Consider the following 24,525-nt stretch of genomic DNA (forward strand, 5'->3'; position numbering starts at 1 on the left):
GTTCATTATATAGTATAGTTTTCCTAATGCAGTTATTACCAAGAAAAAGAGGGGAAAGAACTTGAGGTTATAGTAAATTTGGAATTTAGAAAAGCACCTTAGAGCTCACCTAATTCATCTCCAATATTTTATAGATGAGGAAACAGAGGGATTAAGTGAATTGGTCACACAATTGTAGCCAATGGTAGGTCCCCTTTGACTCAAACTCTGATATTCTTTTCACTTTGTTATCTGTAATAAAAACTTCCTAAACTGGGTTGCGATCCCATATGGAGTCACAAAACTGAATGTGGAGGTTGCAAAAACAGTAAAAGGTTTCTGAACTCGACCAAAAATTAATTTGAAATCAGACATATAATGAATCCGAGGTGTTTCTGGAAGCATTTGCCAGTGTTGCATTGTATGACTTCACAGTGGCCTTGGTTCTGGGCACAAAAGGGTCACAAGTAGAAAAATTTTAAGAATCCCTGCTCTCTATATTGCATCAGAATAAGGGCTGCTGCTTTACAGTGAATACTCTTGTGTATTATTTTAGAGACTCTTCCTGAGAAATAAAAGGAAGATCTTTAATTTTATGCCTATCAGAAAATGGATTCAGTGTATTTGCCCTGATTTTTAAAAAAATCTTAAAAATTTTATCTAAACTGAATTAACTTAAGGTCAATCATTGGTTGAACCAAGAAGGGAAATGGGAACTGCAGGTTAAGATACAATATAGTCTGCAAGATGTTTGTATTTAGGAATATTTCCTCTATGACCATTTCCTCCTTACTGTTTCTGAACTGAATTATACCACCAAGAGTATACAGAGCAGCTAGGAAGGGAAAACATAGTAAATATATATATAAAATATAGAAGTATCCAAACCTCATTTTTATCCTATTTGGAACTGTTGTTCCAAAGAATTCATGAATTAAAAACACTAAAGTATGTGTGTTCTGTTACTTTTAGTCAAGTAATTGTTGAATAGCATCATATATCTTCTTTGTGCCAAGTCCTGAAGATAAAAATATAATTGGGATACTTATCTGCCCTCAAGAAGCTTATATTCTCTTAATTTCTCTCCACTGGGGTTAAGGAGTATACATTTCCATGGGTGGAATGGTGCAATTAATTCTAAGATTGGTAAATATAAGATAGATAGATAGAATCACTTTATGAGGCATTATCAAGTAAGGGAATTAGGAAAATGTCTCTTGGAAGGGAGTGGACCTTAGATAATCCATGACTGTTTATGAGTAGAGGTGAGAAAGAACATTATAGATTTGGGGGGTGAGGGGTTAGCCCTTGCACAAAAGTAGGAAATGGCAATATTTGCATGGGAAATGGCAAGTAAGTCTGTTTGACTGCAAGATAAAAAATGTGAGGGCTGCAATTGCCAAGCAAATGGGGTTTGTATTTTTTCCAGAAGAAAATATGATTTTTCACCTCCCAAAATGTCAAAAATTCATAAATGCTAAAATTTTAAATGGAAAGCTTTGAGCATCTGTGTATATATAGTTAAATCAAATGACATTCTTTTGTAGCTTTTTTGAAGATTTGTGAAGTGATTGTTTATTGTAAAATATTAAAATAATTGGAACATTTGATGGTATACACATTTAATGAGCTCATTGGCCTGTCTTCTCTGAACTCTCATACAGACAGCACATACAGGGATATTAATAGTATCCCATTAGTACTTGCACAAAAGTTCTTTTGGACCAAGCTGACAGGCTATCCTTTTTATTGCACATTTTGAAAGGTATCATGATAAAATTGAATAGTAGTAGCTTCGGAAGCTCATTGCTCTCTAAATTGACTTGTTGGTTTTCTGGCCTTTCCTTTTGGTGTTCTTAAAATAGCTATAGCAATATCAGGAAATTCAAAATTTCATGTATTTAAAGTATTTGGCATATGATGCATTTCTTGCATATGTCACTGATTACTTTGCTGTGGCAGAAACACATCCAAACATAACCAGTTTATCACAGTTCCCTTTGTTCTCCAGACTCCCTGAAAGGCAGCTACTCAGGCAACTCTTATGGGTTGCAAAGAGTGCATGGCTGTGAAATGCATATGTTGTAGAAGAATTCCAGTTCAGGTATGGGTGGGTCCTAGTGATCTCTTTCTCAACTTTTTGATTACCTGATTTCATAGGAATATAGATTTAAAGTCCAAGGGACCTTAAAGATTACTTAGTCCAAACTGGTAAAGAAGTTTCTCACTTTGACATGTCCCTTGTCCTTAGTTATTAGTTTGGAGTCCTGAGACTTGGTAAAATAGGAAGTTACTCCAGGACTACCGGGGTAGTTATGCCTTGTTACTCACCATGACAGATGAAGTGGATGCAAAAAGAATGGAACTTTTTTCCCTTTTGATTTGATTTTTCTTGCATAACGTGAGGAATATGGAAATATGTTTAGAAGGAGAAGGAGAAAAATTTGGAACACAAAAGTTTTGCAGAAGTGAATGTTGAAAACTTACGCATTTGAAAAAATAAAATAATATTAAAATTTTAAAAATATAAAAAAGAATTACTTAGTCCAACTCCAAAAGGAACTGAAAAACCCACAGAGAAATAGTTACAGCTAGGGTAACAACTTGGTATTCAAAATCCATTGCTCTTTGATCATACTACAATAACCTCTGTTTAACAAAAAAATTATATTTTTGAAAAATATATTTGTTATGCTTCTTGACAGACTTTTATTTCCTATTTAACAGATGTGGAAACAGAAAGTACAGAAAGGTTTTATAGGTCAGGGGATAGTATTATATCTGGTAAAGGCTCTTCAGAGGTGGTGTGATCTTGTAGAAAAGGTACCAAATTGGAAGTCAGAAGACCTTGGTTCAAATTCTGCTGTCATTCAATAAGTATGACCATAGGCCAATCACTTAATTTCAAATTACTCATTTATAAAAAAAGGTGTTAGAGCTATATCTTGTCCATTATGACACCAACTTATGTCCTTAATCTTCACTCATTCCTTTACCTTGAAAGTCCAGCAAGGTTAGTCTTGGCATTTAAAAAAATAACTCATTGTAATTAATGAAGTTGGGGTTCTTCTCCCCCTCCTCCTCCAATTTCTTTTTAAAGAGATTTTTGACAGAAAAGTAGGAAACCTAAATGAGTATATCATACTCCTGAGTTTGGGTAAGGAGAAAAGGTTTTATCAGAAAGACAAGGGTCAGCAACTAAATACATATATTTCACAGTCTTAGATTTGATGTTAGTCTTCCTACTATCTTTACAATCTTCTTAATTCTTATTCCCTGCCAAGTACTCTCCAGTCCAGTGGCACAGGCTTCCTGGCTGTTCTATGCACAAGACATTCCATCTTTCCACTCTGGGGCATTTCCTGTCCCCCATGCTTCAACTTCACCCACTGACTTCCTTGGTTTCCTTGAAGTCCAAGCTAAAATCCTTTTATGGTCTCTCTTATGTCTAGCATTTTTTTTTCTTAATTCTTTCCTAATTATTTTGTATGTAGCTTACTTTGTTTGCACATTGTCTCCACTATTATATCGTAAGCTTCTTTAGGGCCAGCACTGTCTTTTGTACCCTCAGTGCTTAGCACAGTGCCTGCCACATGTAGACATCATTGAGAAAGCTTGAAGACAATTTTATCAAACTTATCTACGTTACTTTGAAAGATAAAAGAAAAATAGATAGGATTCTTCTCAGTCACTTGCTTATCTTTGTTACTTTGAAAGACAAGAGACAGGGTCATCTCTTGTTTTTTTGCAGAGGAATGCCATTAACAGCAACTGAAGTGAACGCTGCTTCATATCCTCAGTAGGCAAGGAAGCTCTAAGAACTGTTCACTGGTAGTAAAGAAACTCTGGAAATTAGGAGGCGGCCCCCAAAGGGAAAGACCCCAATGTTGCAACCTGAACTTTGGTTATATATCAAAATGCCACATATTCCTGATTTATGTTGGGCCTAGAATCCTTGTTTCTCTGTGCCTGGTTCTAAAGGCTTCTCACATCCAAAACCAGACCTTGGGACCTAGCTGAAATCACTTGCCACTGGTCCAAAAGTACATTAGTGGACATCCTTGTATGCCTTGACCAAGTTACAGTTGTGATCCCAAACCTCATACTACATCTGGACTTATTCTTCAATGACGCCACCAAAGTTTGCTTTAAAGGAAAATTTGTATCAGTGATTTGCTGTGACTGATAAGCAGCCCCAAACAAGATTTCTACTGAAGGTATTGGCCCCTGGTACTTCTGCTGGTATTGGGCAGCATGGGCAAAGATGTTTGTGAGGGGTTGTTAAGGCCATGTTTTACAGAAAAAGCTGAGGTCAACTCTAGGTCTGTTCAAACAAGTCAAGGTCATTGAATATCTGAGTTTTACTTTGAAACTGAAGTAGTAGGAAGACTACTCAGATCAAGGCTTTTATGGTCAAGAAACCTGGATTATCTTTCCTGGCCTGCCATTAGTGATCTCTCTTACTTATTTGCAAATCCCTTCCTCTCCCTACATCTTGGTTTCCTCATCTGTAAAATGGGAGGAGGGGGTTTAGCCAAGAACCCTTCTAAACTCTGCCTTTCTAGGAACCAGGAAATGGAACAATACCTGGTAGTTTGCCGCTCTTTATCCCTGTCATTACATTTCTTCCTCTCACTCTGTCTTATAAGTCTCTGGAACTAGAGGCGCCACAGACAAAATTTTGTCTGCTTGCTCATTCAGTCCTTAGTAGCAGTGGTGATGGGGCTGAAAAACTTTTTCCTACAATGTTTTTTCACCTCTATCACTCTGCGTTCTTAAAATGACCTTGCTTCCTAAGATGTTTTTGTTTGGTTGGATTTTTTTGTAGCATTCCAAGAAGTTTTGTGTATTTTTTTAAGTGTCTGTAGTTCTTGAGCTTGAAAGATCCATTTGTCCAAATGCCAAGCAAAGACAGAATGAATACCCGAATACCCAATGACTTCATTTGTGGAGAAATGAAATGTTAGCTTCATAATGCCTACATCTCACTGTAGCAGATGTTTAAATGGCAAGGTTCAGTTCTGATCGTCAGACTGGTCACAGGCAGCTGTTGTCAGGGGTGCAATCTTTGTCCTCTAAATGCCAGGATGCACCAAACTGATTGGTGCCTTGGTGATTTAATTTGACACATCACAACAGAAGAGCTCTATGTCAGGTTTAATTATAGGTTCATCACATCCACTGGTACCAATTAAAACAGACTCTACTTTGATAAGATTGATACATATTGACATGGATGAAAAAAATCTTGGTTTATTGGAAGGAACAGAATAAATAACAATTACTGGATTTCTGTATTCATTCCTTCATTTATTTTTGGAGTCAATTCTGCAGCTCTGGGAAATAACATGGAATAATGGGAGAGCTGTTCTACCTGTTTTGGGAGCACAATGGTGTTTTAACCTTACTCCCTGAAAAACCAAGACTATAGAATCTTTCCACATTCTGAGAAAGGTGAGAAATTATGTCACTAAATCCAGACTGCCCATCCTGCAAAGTAAGGCCATATTTATATTTACTGTAAGGAAACTAAAAGGATAGTCTGAATTTGGACCACCTTATTGCATTTCTTTTACTTCAGCAACTCTTGCTGTGAGAACTGTTCTACCACTCTTGCTGACCTGTGGAGCATATTATCTGTGGGGTTTTCTTGGCAAAGGTAGTGGAGTGGTTTTCTATTTCCTTCCCTAGTGGATTAAGGTAAACAAGTTAAGTGACTTATTAAGGTCACACAGCTAGTGTCTTGAAGCTGGATTTGAATTCTGTCTCCCTGACTCCAAGCCCACTGAGTCACCCCGTTGTCTTCTCCTTTACTTAATCCACTCATTCAGTTCACATTAGCACCTGGTGCAAATACTTTTGGAGTATGTACAGAGTAAGTAAAATCTGTTATTGTTTGCCCTTCTCAAAAGAAGACCTTATTGGAGGCAGTGAATTGGATTTAAGTGAGGTGAGGTGGGGATAGCCTCACTTCAGGACAGCTGGAGAGGGCCCCCATGCAGTAGGAGATCTTGGCCTTTTTAAGCTAAAGTCTTCAATAGGTCTCAGTGTAATGATTAAGACTAGGGAAGAAATGAGACAGGGAATGGTTTCTTTCAAGTCAGAAAACAAACATCTGGGAGGGGAAGACCCTCAGGGTTTCTGGCCCTGACAGAAATGAGAGCTGTTTACATTCACTCTGAGCCAATCTGGGCCCAAACTGTGACCCACATGGGGTTGGCCTGGGACCTATTGTGGGTCAGTCAATGAGAGCCAGAGTGATTTGGATTTAAGGGATAGTTCTAGCCTTTAAACCCCAAGATAACTCGCTAGATTACAGAAATCAAAATTTATATTCCTTTGTGGAAAATCTCTGCAAGGAAGGGTATAACACCCTATGAGAACCAGAGGGAAAGGAAGAGAAGAAAAGGAACTGTCACCCAACTAGCCAGTTCCAGTTATGTCCCCAGTGGTGCAGCTCATGGGCTGTTTGTCCATCCTTCTCAAAGAGGACCATGTCAACAGGGAGCCATGCCCTGTGAGGGAGTTGGATTAAAGCAAGAGAGGGCTGGGCAATGGCACCTACCTGACTCTTTCCTCCAGAGCCGCCAGGGCCAGGGGCCAAATCCTGATTTGTAACTAGAATCTAGGTAATCTGAGAAAGGGGAATCCAGAGGGTCAGGAAAGCCTTCTTCCCAGATGTCACCCTGGTGGAGGTCCAGGGCAAGTCTGGGCCATTGCCTTTGTTAAAAAATGAAGGAGCTGAACCAGATGACCTCCAGAGGTCGGTCTCTCTAGCCATCGGTCTGTGGTGTGTGTGTGTGTGTGTGTGTGTGTGATACACACTTATATGCCTAATTTTATCTACCATTAAGTATTTCATGGTTCACCTTTTAGAATGGGAAACAAACTTTCTGAACAAGAAAGCAGTTCCTAACTTGAAGCTAGAAGTCAGTTATCTTGGTGGCAACTTCCCTAATTGGTTTGCCTAATGATCTAGGTTGGTTTTCAGCATTTCCTAGGCAATTTGTTGTCTCTACTGGCAAAGGAAACCCTTGACTTGCCTCACAGAAAACAGTTTTTCTTTGTGGGAAATTCATAGTAGCTAATATTACTTGGAAAAGTAGGACAAGTACAAATGTTAAGCAATAGTGTTGGTGTAGTATTTGAACTAATACTATAATTTGCAGACTCTTGTTTCATTTCCTTAAAATAAAACCAAACTAAACCAAGTCCTTTGTTCAGTGAATTTATTCAGTGAATAATGGTGCTTCTCCTGCTCTCCAGGATTTTGGGGGGATGCCTTGTTGTAAAAGTGGCTCCACCATCAATCTCACATCTACCATTTTCTTTTAAACCTTATAGTTCAGTTGGGCCAGATGGTTAGAATTCAACAGGGACAACTAGATGCTTTCTTAATATCTTCTTAATCTTAGATAACGAAATTCTTATCGAGTGGGCTTCCTATTTGCTAATTTTGTCATCAGCAAAAAAGACAAAAAAAGAATGAGCAGCTCTGCTTTCTCAGTTATCATTGCCTTACCCCCAGCATAGCAGACATTATTTCTGTTTTTTTTTTTTTTAACCTTGTTTGTCCTGAATATGGAGTATCCATCTAGAGTCATTAATTTTCATTGAGACCTTTAAGGTAGAATATATGTCCATGCTTTAGGATTAATCTTCTTGCATAAACTGAGCATAGCCATATTAAGGTCTTTATTAACACTTTCTTTTGTGTGTTTTATCCCTTCTGAACTTAAATGTATCTCACATAGTGGTGTTCTTTATTGAGGTATCCTTTGTGGTATATAAGCTTGTGGGGGGTAGAGGGGAGGAAAAGCAGTTTTTCTCCTTTGGAGACAGCTGGTATGGTAGATAGAGCTATGGAAGACCTAAATTCAAATTCAACCTTAAATACTTAGCTGTGTGACCCTGGGCAAGTCACTTAACTTTGCCTCAGTTTCTTCATCTGTAAAATGGAGTTTGTAAAGCACCTATTTTCCAGGATTGTTGTAAGGATCAAATGAGATTAATAATTGTAATAAGCACTTAGCACAGTGTAAACACCATATTAAAACTATTTATCATTAGTGTTATCATTCCCCAGCCTTTTATCTTATTTTTTAAAATTTTTATTTTAACTCTTTTTGATTAGGTGTGCAAGACATCAAGCAAGCACTTTCTTATCAGCCTTTGTTAGACTACCTTTCATCCTAAATTTCATCCCTAAACTTATCCAGAAATCGAGTCCTATTCTCAGACACTGCCTTCTTGGACAACTGCTTACTTCCCAAAGCAATTTTTCTGTTCTGTATCCTTTCAGTGAGCAGCAAGAAGGAAAAATCAGCCCTTCTGATCATGAGTTTCTGGCTCGAGCTAACTCTAGCAGCATCACCAGAAATTGAGAGTCCTCATCTGTTTTGACAAACCTTGGGAAGTTCCCTATTTACATCTTTGGTTACATGCCCTAGGAAGAAAAGAGTCCTCTCTGTTGTTTTCTGGTCTAAAAAGAAAGTTTCAGTCACCCCTTAATTGCTCTCATCTCTCCCTTGATCACTCCTTCGCTGTACCTTGGAGAATGAATAACTGGGTCCTCCTAAGAATATCCAGCTCCTAATTTGGGAGGAGATTAACATTTGTTTTTTACTTTTCATGAACTTTACAATTATCCTGATTATCTTCCTCTATCAGACATCTTTCTACTCTCTGACTTGTCTTTTTTTTTTCCTTTTGAAATCCCACTAAGGATTTTAGTTTCCAGATCCTACTCCACATAGCTTGTATTCTTCTTGTTGTTTCGGTCATATCCCACTCTTTATGATCCCATTTGGGGTTTTCTTGGCAAAGAATTTAGCAAACTAAGGCAAACTGGGTTGAGTGACTTTCCAAAGATCACCCAGCTACTAAAGTGTCTGAGGCCCGATTTGAACTCAGGAAGATGTCTTCTTGACTTAGAGAAGAACTTCTTGACCCTAGCTGCCCAATCTTGTATTCAGTTTACCTCAATTTCTACTTTATCACAGAATCTATAGGCATCTAGATGATGGCAGTGGATAACAGCTGTGAAACCTGTCAGGAAGTTCAAATTCAAGTTTATTCCCACTGAACAATTCTCTGTCTGCTTCTCTTGCCTTTGCCATCTATAAAGTAATGCTAATAAATAATAGCTTCTACTTCTCTGAGTGTTTGTGAGGATTAAATAAGATGACATAAATAAAGCGCTTTGCAAACCATAAAAACTATATAAATGCTCGGTGTCATGACTACCTCTTCTATTACTACTAATACCACCACTGCTACCATTACAGTCACGCCCATTTCAACTCTTAATTTATAGTGGAGGAAATTGAGACCTGGAAAAGTCAAGTAATGGACCCAGACTAATTAGGGGCAGAATTGGGTCAAGAATTAATGTTTTATGCCTCTAGGTTCTCTAATCTTCCTACAACACCATAATGCTTTTTTTTTTTTTTTTTTTTTAAGTTATAATCTTGGATCATACAGCCATGCTAATTAATTCTGGCTACTCCTTTACAGCACAGATGTCAAACAAGAGGGGGATCAAAGAGCTAAAATCAGCTAATTTTAAGTTCTTGTAAAACAACTTGGGTTAAAACACCATCCTTGAGCCGTAGCATGCTTAGTCGTCCCTTAAGTTCTCAGTGACCTAGGCAACTTGAAAGATCTAAGTTCTAGAACAAGCTACATTAGCAAAGGATATTTTCTCATCGAGGAACTCTTTCTGCATTAGTAAAAACCATAACTATAGACCACTGTGCACTACTGTGTGAAAGGCAATTCAGGAGACATACAGAAAGAATTAAGATTTTTGCCCTTTCCTGATTTCCCTTAACGCAAGTGCCTTCCTTCTGTTGATTCTCTCCAATTTATCCTGTAGATATCTTTCTTTGTACATAGTTGTTTTCATACTGGTCCCTACCTTAAATTATGAAGCTCCTTGAGAGTAAGCACTGTCTTTTGCCACCCTTTGTATTGCTAGCACAAGTAGTAATCACTAAATAAATGGTAAATATTGACTAGTAGAGATAAGGTCAGCCAAAAAACCTCATCTAGAATATAATTGAGTCAGGCTTTATTTTAATTGTGGTTCATGCCCTGGCATTGTACATTCCCCCATGATGGGATATGGTTTCTGGAATCTGTGGCGTGCAATGTCCCTGGTGAACCTCAGATCTATGGATCAGGAATAATAAGATCTCCAGCACCAATCTCACAGGGGTATTGTGATGTTGATTGAAATCATGTTTGTAAAGTGTTTGCAAATCTTAAAGCATTTATATAAAAGTGTCACTATATTTTTACTCATAAGCTAATGGTCTGTTTGTTTGTTTTTAGTTAGTTACAGGAGTATGGGAAGGAGAATACAATTTCTTCTGTCAGGACACTAGCAGTGGAGGAGAAGCAGACATGAAGGTAATTTATCATTTTGTTCTTGTTTTTAACCTTTTAATTCAAAGCACTATGCAAATCCCACCTTAACAGGAAGCCTTTCCTGATCCATCCCCATCTATTCTACCCTATCTTCTTCCTTTGCTAGTGCCTTCCTTCTGAGATTTCCTGTTTCTGCTGTAAATATCTTGTGTGTACATTTAGAATGTGAACTTCTTTAGTATAGGGGCTGTTTTTTTGTTTTTGTTTTTGGGGTTTGGATTTTTTTTTTTTTTTTTTTTTGACAAAGATACTAGAATAGTTTTCCATTTCCTTCTCCAGCTCATTTTACACATGAGGAAACTGAGGCAAATAGGGTGAAGTAACTTACCCAGGATCACACAAATGTCTGAAGTCAAATTTGAATTGGTGTTTCCATTTCTAAGCCTGGCACTCTGTTCACTGTACTCTTTAAGCACTTACAAAATGCTTTTTGAGTAAATTGACATTGAATAGAGGTGATTAATAGTGGTGAGTGGAATGATGCCAAGATTCCAATGGAATATATTCTGCTTCTTGAAGCTATATAGGGGCTGATTCCCTTTAAAAAAAAAAAAAAAAAATCTCCAGAGGCCTAACACCATGCTTGGAACAGCGTGGTTATTTAATAAATACTGGCTGATTGATTGATTACTCTGATAATTTGTTTTTCTAACAGAGAGGAAGCTGACCTTAGAGTCAGACTGTTGGCTTTGAGAATTTTGGCAAGTCCCTAAACTATTTAGTGCCCTAGCCATTTCTCTAAGCTAGTCATGGACCAGCCTACATTAGCCAAAAGAATTTCTTCCCTGGGAAGAATTTCTTACATTGGTGAAATCACAGGGATGGATTGTTGAGCAGTACTGCATAGAATCATGGGAGAGAACACAAAATCCTGTGCCTGTCCACAAGAAGCTTATAATCTTAGTAAGGATGAGATAAATGGAAATAGCCTCATACAATAAAGTAGAATGTGATGAGTCCATAAATGTTTTCTAAGGCTTTACGGAAGAAATGGCATTTGAACTGTTTGGGGTTTTATTTTATTTTACTTTTTATATTCTCTCTTCAGAGAGGATAAGCTTTTAGATGGAAGGGACTTTTTCTTTCTTTGGATATTTTTGTCCTAGCACAGTATCTGGTATGTAATAAGCACTTATAAATGCTTATTGATTGAAAGATGAGTTAGACTAGAAGAGTTTGAGCTGGAGAGGGAGACATTCAAAACAGAAGTCTACTAGAAAGTTAAGTTGGAATCAAATTGTAGGAGGCCTTAAACGTTATGCAGAAGAGTTAGGACTTTATTTGATAGTCTTCTGGGGATGATACCCCCTTCCTCTTAAAAGAAATCAGTTCCAAGTTCAGAATAGGCATCCATACCTTTGTGCTCTGTTTGATCAACTTCTTATTCTACAAACTCCTCAAAATGAAAAATCAGGTCTCCCTTTTTCTCTGCCTCGATATGAAATCAAATGAGGCTTTTTTTTTTTTTTTTTGATACAAGTGCTTTCATAGGGAATTTAAAGATTCGTACTTTGCAGTTATTAATAGATACTGTGGTCCCCATTTAAATCTCTTCCCCATTATCATTTCTTACTTTTTCTGCTGTGTCCTTAAAGTTATAAGCACTGGAGAACTTACTCTGTGGCAAGAACTTCAACTTTGGAAGTGATTTTACCACTTTAAAATCACTGAAATTTATCTAGTCCAATCCCCCCCCTTCCCCTTACCCAATACAAGAATTCCCCTCCTCTTCTACAGAATAGTAATTCTGTTCAACCTTTGCTGGAATAGTCTAAAGCATAGGGAACTTAGTACCACATAAGGCAATGCAATGTACTTTGGGGATGGCTGAAATAATTTGAACTTTTTTCCCCCCAAAAAAAAAGAAACATAATTTTAAAACATTTATTGATTCATTTTAAAATAATAAACAATTTTAAAATGAAAAACAACTTTTTTAAGGCAAAAACAAACAAGAATGGCATCATTTTACATATTTTTGTAAATTTCTTTAAAGCTTGGCATAATAGAAAACAGCTGGATTTTCCTCAGCTTTTGCATTCCACCTATTGCAACATTATTTTGGTTGAAGTATATAAAGATAATCTGGCCTCCCATAGACATATGGTTGAAAAAGGGAAGCATATTTTAATAGTCAAATAATTTTAATATTATTATGGAAATAATTTTGATCTTAGAGACTTCCTGGAAGTGTTTCGGGAGCCATTACCCCTTTCCCAAAAGAATGCTGTCTGCATTTTGGGAACCACTGATACAATGGAAAAAGCACCAAATTTGTCCTCAGAGGACCCAAGTTCAAATCTCAACTATACCACTTGTAGATTATCTGTGTGACTGTGAGCAAATCACTTATTTTCTCTGCATCTTTGGAATGAGAGGGTTTTCTGAGGTTCCTTCCCTATGTGATCTTAAGGTATTTATTCAGTGAAGAGAATAATGGAACCATCAGAACATTGGGCTCTTATTGGATGGTTTGGTTTGGTTTTGGCAGCTGTATCACACTTTGTTAATTCACATTGAACTGATGGTTAACTCCCTTTCACATGAATATCAGTTAAGCCAGGTCACCTTACTCCTATAATTTTGAAATTGTTCCTCTCCTCTAAACTCCCAGTACAGGCTTTACAGCCACAGTAGAATATATTGAACTTGAACTCTTTTGTGTCTTTGCTAGATGTTAATAGACACTCTGTAGGATTCTTTGGGGAGTTAAAATAAATTGGGGATATCCCAAAAGTCCTAGTGTGGTTTTAAGCCAAAAATTCAAAGCTAAAACTAAGCTAAGAAATAGCTAAATTAAAAAAAAAATTCAAGGTGTCCCAAAAGTCATAAGATTTAACTTAAAACTGCACTAGGACTTTTGAGATACCCTGTATGCAGGACAACATTGGAAAAACACCCCCAATCACCCCATCAGGCAATCATCCTTTCCTCTTTCTTCTCCTGGGGGTGGGGGTGATTAGAGCCTAGACCCGAATCAGTAGGTTTTGTTGCTCTTTGATATTTTTCAGTTAACTATGACTTTTGTGTGACCTCATTTGGGGTTTTCTTCTCCAGCTCATTTTACAGATGAGGAAACTGAGGCATACAGGCTTAAAGGGCTTGCCCAGTCATAGTCATACAGCTAGTAAGTGTCTGAAAGACACTTCCTGACTCCAGGTCCAGCACTCTTCTCAACTGACCAGATTCCCAGAGTTAGGTAGACCTGAGTTCAAATCAAGCCTCAGACAGTTACCAGTTGGCAAGTCATTTAACCTCTACCTGCCTTAGTTTCCTCATCTGTGAAATAGAAGATAATAATACCTACCTCTCAAGAGTAGTTGTGTGAAGATCAAGTGAGTTAATATATGTAAAGCACTTCACAAACGTCAAAAGATCTATATGTAAATGAGAATTGTTGATTTTAATTTTTGTTATTATTGTTCCTATTAGATCATCCGGGTCCTCTGGTGGTACTACTTCTCCAAACTCATTGAGTTTATGGACACCTTCTTCTTTATTTTACGAAAGAATAACCATCAGATCACCGTCCTGCATGTTTATCATCATGCCTCAATGCTGAATATCTGGTGGTTTGTCATGAACTGGGTGCCCTGTGGTCATTGTAAGTATCATTTAGACTGAAGGGACTTCATCAGATACATGTTCAAAGATGGCAGGTTGAATCTTGGCACTGAGCAGAGACTGTGTGACTCGAGACTTTGGATTTTGATGTCTTCTCTGGCTAGTGCATTTTGGTGTAACCTAGGGGAAAAGGATGAAACTGAAATATATACTTTTTTCCCTTCTCCATAATAATGAATCTATGCTAATATGATACATTAGCCTAATGGGATAAATAGGAGAAGACCTTCCAGAGAAATTTAAGAGATAGGGGGGAACGATAACAGTAGAAATTATGAGAGCCCCAGTCTTGCCCTAAGTCAACTAATTAGCTGTGTACCTGCTGGCCCAGTATCCCTTGACCATCTTATTTCTCTTCCCCCTTTTTTTTCCCTTCTTCCCCCTTTTTTTTCCCTTCTTGCCCTCATTAAACCCCTCAAATCTTCCTTAAGGTGATTTGATGGATTTTCTTTCCCTCCTAAACTGTATTTGGGACTCTCTTAAAGGAGTATACCAACTAGCACAGTGGAAATAGTACTAGATTTGAAGTTAGAGGATTTAGATTCAATTCTTGTCTCTCAGAATTACTACTTTTCAGCATTAAATCCGAGATCATATGAGCCTAAGTCACTGGACTTCAATTTCTCTATCTACAAAATAAGGTAATTGGACTTGATGTCCTCCAAGGTCCCTTCTACCCCCAAATCTGTGTTCCTATGAGCTTATGTCACCTAACTTCCCTCAACATTAAATAAGAATGTTTAGACAGTCATTAAGATTCTTTCTCCTCTAAATCTAAATCTATGAACTCCTGAGTAAGTCAAGTATAAGATTAATCTAGGTTCAGAATTCACATTTCAATAGGCATAGTTTTAAAAGAGGGTGGGTGCAAGTTTATTACTGCTCAGAACTATGATTTAAATAAGACATAAGAGGAAACTCAGCACAAAAGTAATACATAATTAACAAAGAACATACAACATGCATCATCACCACTCCAAGGAAGCACCAATATCTGAATTCCTTGATTGAGAGGACTCATCGTCATAACTATTCAGAGTCTTGAGTGGGAGCCATTGCTAGGCAAGATTGTACAAGACTTCCTAGCCCAAATCCTCAAAAGTCCCTTTCTACTAAGGGGTTTTTATAATCTGAGAACCAAGAAGACACTATGCTAAGTGTTCTCATTTGCTACGACTCTTGAGATGTAGCAATCTTCCAGGTATAGGATGCTCCATCAGAAGAGGCCCACCAAGGAGAATGTTTGTTCATTCCTTTAGGAAGACTGTTTACTCAAGGAATCGGCCAGGTTTCTGGGGTAAACTTAGGCTTGCAATAAAGGATACTCATTGATCAATGAACAAGAAAGAATGGCTTTCCTTTCTTTGTGCTTTCCTGGCATTCCATCACATAACTGTAAACATGTTCTCATGAGTACTCTAAAAAGAAGTTGCACAAAAGACATGGCTGAGACTTAAAGATTCCTTATATCAGGTTAGCAGTAACATGTATGGTAGGTAGAGTAGTGGACTTGTAGACAAGATGAGTTCAAATTCTGCCCCAGGTATTTAGTAATCTCTACTAGTCTTTGTTTCCTCATCTGTAAAAATATATTAATAACATCTGCCTCACTGGATTATCTTAAGAATTAAATGAAATACCATGTGTTAAGTGCTTTGCAAACCTTAAAGCACTACATGTAAATGCTGTTGTTATTATATATGTTGTTTTTTGAAAATCCTCTTCACATGTATTGATATAATCAATTTCATTTTCCATTAGCGTGTGTATAGTTTTGGCAAAACTTGGAAATGGGAAATGAAATCTCTTATGATTTATAAAGGAGCATATTTGGGAGCCTTTTGCTGTCCTTCATCTGAGAGGGCTTCTATTTTTCACTATTTAAAATGTCACCTTTGAATTCAGCCAGTTCTAGCCCAGAACAGTTATTCCTCTAGATAGGAATCTCATTATGCATAAAAAGGTTTAACAAATGACTTCAAATAAAATTCTTGCTTGACAGACCCTCCAGATGTTTTAATGGATATCTTCTGGCCCATTCAGTCCTGCTGGTTTCTTTAGGTTTCATTTTTTTCAGAATCTTTGCCTTAAAGTTTCAAGGGATTTGGAGGTCACCTAGGCCCTCTCTTTCTTTTTACAGACAAGGAAACTGAGACCTAGAAAGTTAAAAGATTTATTCCATCAGGACTAAGTACCAGGACTGGGATTGAACTTTGGTCTTCTGGCTCCACATTCATTGCCTTTCCCATGCTTTCTCCTCTCCACATTAGAGCTTCTTTGATAGAGCTATCCCTTTATTAATTCTGCTTATTAGGTTCAGAGAGATGGTGATCATTTGCATTTCTCCATCAATTCAGGATTGGCAAAGCTAGTCCCTAGAAGCAACCACATGTGTAGGTCACTGAAAGGTTATCCCTATTTTTTAGTTAAGGACACTGAAACTTTGAGAAATTACCTTGATTTGCCCATAGAGAATACTTAATTTCCATTGAGAATCTAAGTTGGAATTGAAATCTAAGTCTCCTAATTTCATACCCAGAACTTTTTTGACTGTTAATACTACTTTGAGATCACCAATCTAATTAGTAGCAGGGTTGGGACTAAGAATTGAGGTCTCTCAACTCCTAAGTTTATCATTACTTCTACTACATCAAGGCTGGCTTTTGCACATAACTTAGCTGCTTTAAGTTCCTATATAGCAATAATAACATCTCGCAGAGTTTTCAAAGAAATGCTGTCTATTCAGTTCCAATAGATTTGGAATAGAAAATGCCATCTCCATCTAGAGAGAGAACTTGCTTTTTCTTTCTTTTGTTCTCATTTTTTCTTTCACATGACTATCTTGAAAATATGCTTAAAATGATTATACATGTAGAACCTATATTAGATTGTTTGCTCTGTTGGTGAGGGGAGAGATATGAGAAGGGAGAAAAAAATGTAGAACTCTCAATCTTGCAACAGGGGATGTTGAAAACTGTCTTCACATGTAATTGGAAACATAAAATATTGTCAAAATTTTAAAAAATAAAGAAAATTCTGTCTGTTACGACCCTTTATTCTCTCAAAAACGCTGTGAAGTGTAGGGGCTGGCAAAGATGAATCTTGCCATTTGCTTCATGAGGAGATTGAAGCATGATGACTTTGTGACTTGCCCTGAGTTGTCTTGGGAGTAGGACCAGACCTGAGCTCCCTGCTGTGCAGCGGCCTTCTGCCTTTCTACCAGTTTGGTTATGCCCATTTCCTAAGCTTTGTAACTTAATTGCTTGGGGGACCTGGGGCCAGTTGCTGAGGTCTGTAGGCTTTGGTTTCCTCATCTTTAAAAAGAAGACAGCCCATTTCTGGGGCATCTTAATCAATGACCGTGCAGAGTAGGTGTGAGTATCTGCTGTCTTTTCTCAGGTCTCAGGGTACAGCTTAGAGCTATGTGGAATGTAGCAAAGTACAAAGGGCCTGGATTATGGCATCTGTCCCCCATTAGAGAACATCGGGCCAGAGAAGTGGCCCAACCCAGCTGGTTGGAGGAGAAACTGAGTCCTCATTTGGGACGTGTTTATGCTGGGAGATAGACAAGGCACTTGTCTGGGAGTGAATAATAGATTTACTCCCTTTTCAAATAAAAGAAACCATTTTCTGTTGTTTTTAAATTTTCCCTAACTTTGTGAACTTTTAAAACTGTGTTGTAGAAAACTGATGACACGTCCTTCCCTTTTCTCTCCAGCTTACTTTGGTGCCACCCTTAACAGCTTTATTCATGTCCTCATGTATTCTTACTACGGTCTGTCGGCTATCCCGTCCATGCGCCCATATTTGTGGTGGAAGAAGTACATCACTCAGGGCCAACTGGTGAGTGATTTTGGCCTCTGCTTCTGGAGGTGACTGACGGCCAGGAGGAAGTTAGTTGGGACCTTGCTGCTCTTCTGTGGCCTTGGTAGGGAAGGGGATGTTCACACATCTGGTGCCAAAATCCAAGGGGTGAAAACTGGGCTTCAGCTTCCTCCTCTGTAAAAGGAGTTGGTCTCTCTGACCTCTCCCACTCTTAGTGTATGGGCCTGTCTACTCTCCGTGCCTATGCAGAGATTGAAGGAAGGCCCACATTTCAGAACATCTCTTAGGAGTTGGGCAGCTGAGAGCTCTCTGCTCAGCCTAAAGCAGGAGAGCAAACGGCTCTTCAGTCAGCAATTATCTTTTTGGAAGGCCTCATGACATGCAAGGGTGTGGTGTTGGGTAGAGCAGGCCTTTGTTGAAAGGCTGACCTGCTGCCAAAGTCGATAATGTAATAAAACCCTCCAAGCATCTGTTAGCGCCCGATTGCTGCCTTCCACAAAGAGTTTCCCAGTGATCATCATCATCCTGGGTGCTTTAGACTCCCATTAAATTGATGATAACTATATTATTGCAGTGGCTTATGAGCAGATCCCACTCTCAGGGGGTACATCCCTTCCAAGTAGTGGTTAGCTGGGTGATATCTGGCGTGGTTAAACATCTGAGAGTCTGAGTGTTTATATAAGAAGCGGGGAAGAAAAGAAGTGTGTGACCTTTAGAAATCTCCAATAGTCTTCAATCCTTTTCCCCATCTGGCTCCAGCATACCTTCTCAGGCTTATCGTACATGACTGCACTCCTCGAGCACTCTACGTTCTAGCCAAATGTACCTGTTCATTCTTTCCCATACCTGACATTCCAGCTTTTATCTCCTTGCTCTGGCCTGCATGTACTTTCTCATGACTGGATTGTATTCCTCCCTTTAGGTTCCCAGCCTCCTTCAGAGTTCAACTTGAGGACCACCTTTTTCCTAATGTGAGATCTTTCCTGATCTCTCTAGCTGTTAGTGTGGGAGGAAAAAGACTTGTGTTCACTTTGTATATATTCTACTTTAAATGATATTCTTGACCTCAAGTAACCCAACAGTGTTAAAAAGGGAAAGTATGCACCATTGATAGCTATTCCTAATATTACATGTGCTGCCCTGGAGATGAAACAAGAAAAAAACAAATACTTTAAATAAACAAAGCTAATACAGAGCGCTCCAAATAAATCTGTCATTGTTAAAAGAATTTTCTTAGATAGAATTTTTATTCAGAGTAGGTCTTCATCATGGGCCTCCTCAATTTCTTAATTTTTTTCTGTGGCTTACAGCACCTACTGTATATTGGGCATTATTTAAACTACAAAGACAAAAAATGGTTACACATTCTGCCCTCGAGGACTGAGGGGAAATAATTTGTATGCAAGGAAATATAAAATATGTGAGGGGAAAGCACCTCTGATGCGAGACCCCCAGATAATAGTACCTCTTCCTCTCCCAAATTATTTTGTCCGTATTTAGATACATTTATGTATACATCTTATCTTTCCCAAAAGAATATAAGCTTCTTGAGGGCAGCTTTTGTCATTGTGTTCTCAATGCCTAGCACAAAGTTGAGCTGGTTCTTTTTTTTTTTTTTTTTTTTTTTTTTGCTGAGGCAATTGGGGTTAAGTGACTTGCCCAGAGTCACACAGCTAGGAAGCATTAAGTGTCTGAGGTCATATTTGAACTCGGGTCCTCCTGACTTCAGGGCTGGTGCTCTATCTACTCTGCCACCTAGCTGCCCTCCCTTCTCCTAATTTCCTTTTAAAATTCAGGGCTGTTCGTAGTAGATTCACTTGTATATTATTTTTTAAAATTAGTCTTCAGCAAAACAATCTCTTGTCAAATCTCAAGCAGTGGTCTGTACTCCTACACCATTATTAATTTGACAGAGGCTCTCTATAGCAGCAAATCAGTGTTTCCAACATTTTAACTTTTTCTAAGAGCTGCTCCATGTGATTTGCCTTTGTTTTATTTATCAGAAGAAGTACATAGATTTAGCTTAATTTCCCTCTCCATCAAATCTTCAAACCAGAGGAGGGTGCCTTTTCCCAAAAGAAATATATACACATGAGAAATAAGAAACATTCTATTATCTGTTTTTCACATTTCCTGCTATATAGCACATCTTCCAATTCTGGATCACATTTCATACCTTTTCTCCTTCCTTTAAAAAAAAAAACACACACAAAGTTGTTATGAGAATCAATTGAGATTATTTGTGTGTTTATAGAGACATACATATGTACATGTGTCTGCACCACTCTGCAAACCTCCATATAAATGTTAGTTTTTTATTTCTACTATTCTTGCTGTTACTACTATCAGTTGAGGATACATAGATACTAATAAAATATATCCCCTACCCTGAAGGAACTTGCATATCCTCCTAAGTTACAAAGTCACAGAGTGGTTTGCTCTATTTGTCAGTGGATTTCAGGAAGACTTTTTATTGTTATCTAGAGACCCATAGAAGCAACTCTCATGTATATACCAAATCATGTTATGATGCTAATTTTCTCTCCTTTTTTTTTTCCTTTTCTCAACAGCTTCAGTTTGTGTTGACAATCATTCAGACTAGCTGTGGTGTGGTGTGGCCTTGTGCATTCCCTCTGGGCTGGTTATACTTTCAAATTGGCTACATGATTTCATTGATTACCCTCTTCACAAATTTTTACATTCAGGTAAACTCACTTTATTACAAATAACAACTTATATTTAGTGTAATTTAGGTCTGGTTAGGTAGCAAATCCAAGATGATTTTAAAGCACCTGAAATTAGGTACTTTAAGGGTAGCTAGCCTTAGAATCCATAGTAGAAACTTTTTTTTTAAAAATTCATGAAAGTTATGTAATGATTGGCTTATAAGTTAGCATTACTTTCTGAAGTACTCCTGTAAAGCAATTTCCACCCAACCTTTATGACCCAGAATTCTCAGTGCTCCCACTCTAGGACTATCAGTGGAAGATTTTCATGTTTTCAGTGATTAATGGGAAATGATCTTTGGTTCTAACCTTTAATATGTGAATCCTTATAAAGTCTCAACTCTTGCTGTGTATAACCTTTACTGCACTTTCATTTGGAGGAGATAAATCAAGATGATGAGACAATTAGGTACAGTAGATAGGGAGCCAGTTTCAGAGCCAGGAAAACTTAGCAGGCATTGGTGTGGAATGCTAAACAAGTCACTCGGTGTCCCAGGCAGTTCCCTATGACTTTTAAATTGTAGAGCAGGACAGATGTCTGATAAAGGGAGTTTTGCACCTTGTGTATTTCCTATACCAAATCTCTGATACTGCAAGATTCCTTTGACATAGGTACCACAGGTATTTTTGGATCAGACCTGTGATTTCATTGGTAGAGGGAATTTGCAGTAAGGAAAATAGTTTTTATCAATACAGCTCAGTATCTGGTTTATATTGGCAGTCAGGTGGCTCAGTGGTTAGAGTATTGGGCCTGAAGTCAGTAAGATTCATCTTCCTAACTTCAAATGTACTCTCAGACTCTTAGTACCTATATGATCCTGGACAAGTCACTTCATGCTGTTTATCTCTGTTTCCTCATCTGTAAAAAGAACTGGAGAAGGAAATGGCAAACCATTCTAGTATCTTTGCCAAGAAAATCCTAAATGGGGTCACAGAGTCAAACGTGGCTGAAAAAACAGCTACCACCTGCTTTTTATAACTCATACTCTTAAGGAGTATTTATTATACTAAGAAATTAGAATATCATCAGTATTTTACAGAAATTACAGATTTTTCCTATTTTACATATAGGAAAGCTGAAGTTCAAAAGACAGGTGACTTACCCATAGTCACTCATCTTATAGGTATTAGAAACAGTTTGAAACCAGATTTTCCATAATCCAAAGCCCCATACCCTTACTACAACACCATCTACCTCTCAATGTGTTCATTACTTGAAGGAAAGCATGATGAGAGATCTCTTTGTCTAATTTATTTAAGGTCAGGGTATATTATTAAGAATAGAATTAAACTTTGACAGATGGATGAGTAAATGAAACTAGAAGACAGAACCTCAAATTTGGTTATTGACCACAAAGGTTATTTTACACTACAATTTAAAAAGCAAAGAAGCTAGCCTCCTCACTCCCCAGTGGATTTTTATATCAACATCTTTAACATCAAGTGTTTATGCTGGAAAGTAGCCTTAGCGTTCTCCCCCATAAGGCTATTTTGACTACCATATTAAAATCCCATTTATTCTTGTTCTTCTCAGACTTACAACAAGAAGGCATCCGCCCGAAGGAAAGACTATCAGAATGGGTCCATGGCTACAGTGAACGGTCACACAAATAGCTTTTCTTCTCTGGAAAACAATGTGAAACCAAGAAAACAAAGGAAGGATTGAAGACCAAACATTTAGACACCCCAGACAACAAAATCATCTGATTGTAAGCACAATGTGAGTTGTGCACTGATACTCCTAACAGCTACTGTAACTATTCCTGCCTGCAATAGTGTGATTTATGTAGGACTTAACCAGTGCAAACTAGAAAAATTGTATAAAGATTATTAAAGTAGGCATAAGACTTTTTAACAATTCTGGGCTCTTACTGACCCTGCTCTATAGACTGTGGAAGGGAGTATTATTATAGTAAATGACACTGCTGTTGCCTTATTAGTCAATATGATAGGTGCTGAATTGTGATTCACAATTTCCAAACACTGTAATCCAGTCTCTCTCTCTCTTTTTTTTTTTTTTTTTTTTTTTTACTGTAGATCATGCATGTGATTGTAAATGTAAATTTGTATGTTGTTTTAGTAGAGATAAACACACATGCCTTAAAAATTTAACAGAAAAAAAAAAGCAGGGCCCAAAGCTTTTCGGTTTAAAATTAAGATTAAGTTTTAAGGAAGTTTTTGATTTTTGTTTTTTGTTTTTTAATTTGATTTTCTTAATATGTTCCATTTAAAAAGATCAAAGACCACAATTCATTAGATGAATGATGTCTGAAGCATAATTTTAAGTGACTTGTGCAAGTTTCCATGAAATCAGCAATGGCACCTCCGGTTTTATAATATTGGCTTTCTTTAAGCAGGCCTAGATTCTAATGGAGCAATCAGTTTAACTTTTTAACAGATCGTATTTTTTTATTTTGCGTGCCGCTATTAATGTAAAAAATTAAGAATGTGCGCTAAAGCAACCATGACAGATATATATATGTGTGTGTGTGAGTGAGTGTGTGTGTGAGAGAGAGAGTGTGTATGTGTGTGTGTGTGTGTGTATATATATATAACTTGTCTTTAAGGTTTAAAGAAGCGTGTATGGTGGACCGACTGTTTTTAATTTCTCAACTCCAAATTGCTAAGTGGCTTTTATACAGGGAAATAATGCTGGTTTTGTTTCACACACATAGGTAGGGTTAGACACCTTTCCAAAAAGACAATTGAGTACTTTTGATGTAGCCGAGTCCTACAAAATGATCTATGATTGGTTGGCAGGGGTCACATTTTGATTGGTTTCTGTACTGCTATCTGTTCAGATGCAAAGTTTTTTAAATGTGCCTAGATTACTGAAAAGAAAAGAGAGAACACGTTCCCAATTTTTGGGTTTGTTTTTGTTTGATTTTTTTTTTTTAAAGGTAAAATTTAAACAGATAGCTACAGTAGAAGAGAGAAATTTCTGGGAAATTTGGAAATGATTGTTTCGTGTAAGTCTTATAAATCACCTGTAATTTTTCTGCTTGGTATCTAAAGATTTGTTTAGAACTGCTTATTTAAAAAAACAAAATGATATACTGCTTACCGTAAAATCTTGTCTTGCTCTCTTGAGTGGCAAAAAGAGACAAGAGCTACTGTATATGTCCTTTAAAGTGTGGAATTTAGCCTATAAATAAATACCTTAATCACTGAGCGGCAATTACATTTAACCACTCATGCAGTATGTCTTAGAGAATCATTGATCTAAATGTATAGACTGTTGGTTTGATATTTATGTAAATATCAGTTTACCATGCTTTAATTTTGCACATCCATATCTTGGGAGAACTAATGAGTTCTCTTATTAGTCTTGTGGATTTTCTTTACTTGTTTTGAAGAAGTCATGGCATCTGTTTACATTTACCTTATCAAAACTAGAGAGTATATGTGTCTATATGTGTATGTCTTCATTCCTAGGTACCAGTTTGCAAAAGTCTTTACATATTTCAGTACAGAAGCTATAATACTCAATAGTGCTAAGTGTGCTAGAAATAAATCCTTAGCTCATCTGGATATACCCACATTGTTAAACAATGTCAAAACGTTAATCATTAAAACATTTTTGATTATCTGTGCTTGGACTCCTTGATGTTTGTGCGATCTCAAATTGGTGGAGGGGGTCTCGTGTCATTTCAACTAGCTGTATTTAATCAGTGGATGCCTGGGCCACAAGAGGTGTTGATATACCCCTGGAATGCAAAGGACATGGGGGCCGGGAGTGGAGCGGGGAAGAGAGGGGAAGGTTAAGAATTAAGTCAAAGGGAGGGTTAGGAGTGCTACATGGGGTGGACTGGACAATGAGAGTGGACAGAGAGGATAGAACTAATGATCTCCTATTTTGCTTCTGTTTTCTTTGACACAAGAGAATGATCTTTGGACTGGGAAGCTTAAAGTGGTTAACTGTATGTTGAAATCCAAGATA

The 24,525-nt window shown here is 37.6% G+C and overlaps 1 protein-coding gene across 2 annotated transcripts in view; it reads left to right on the top strand.

Moving 5' to 3' along the window:
* ELOVL5 (ELOVL fatty acid elongase 5) overlaps positions 1 to 24,178 on the top strand; it is an 88,756-nt gene extending 64,578 nt beyond the window's left edge. For both annotated transcript variants that reach the window (XM_003769155.4, XM_012549126.3), the window contains exons 4-8: positions 10,315 to 10,392; positions 13,843 to 14,014; positions 17,753 to 17,877; positions 20,430 to 20,564; positions 22,120 to 24,178. In XM_003769155.4, the coding sequence (XP_003769203.1) occupies positions 10,315 to 10,392; positions 13,843 to 14,014; positions 17,753 to 17,877; positions 20,430 to 20,564; positions 22,120 to 22,251 (642 nt within the window). In that variant the 3' untranslated portion in view covers positions 22,252 to 24,178. The remainder of the gene's footprint in view (positions 1 to 10,314; positions 10,393 to 13,842; positions 14,015 to 17,752; positions 17,878 to 20,429; positions 20,565 to 22,119) is intronic.
* The last annotated feature ends 347 nt before the right edge of the window (positions 24,179 to 24,525 follow it).

The sequence above is a fragment of the Sarcophilus harrisii genome, chromosome 4 (genome assembly GCF_902635505.1).
Source record: "Sarcophilus harrisii chromosome 4, mSarHar1.11, whole genome shotgun sequence".
Taxonomy (NCBI): Eukaryota; Metazoa; Chordata; class Mammalia; order Dasyuromorphia; family Dasyuridae; genus Sarcophilus; species Sarcophilus harrisii.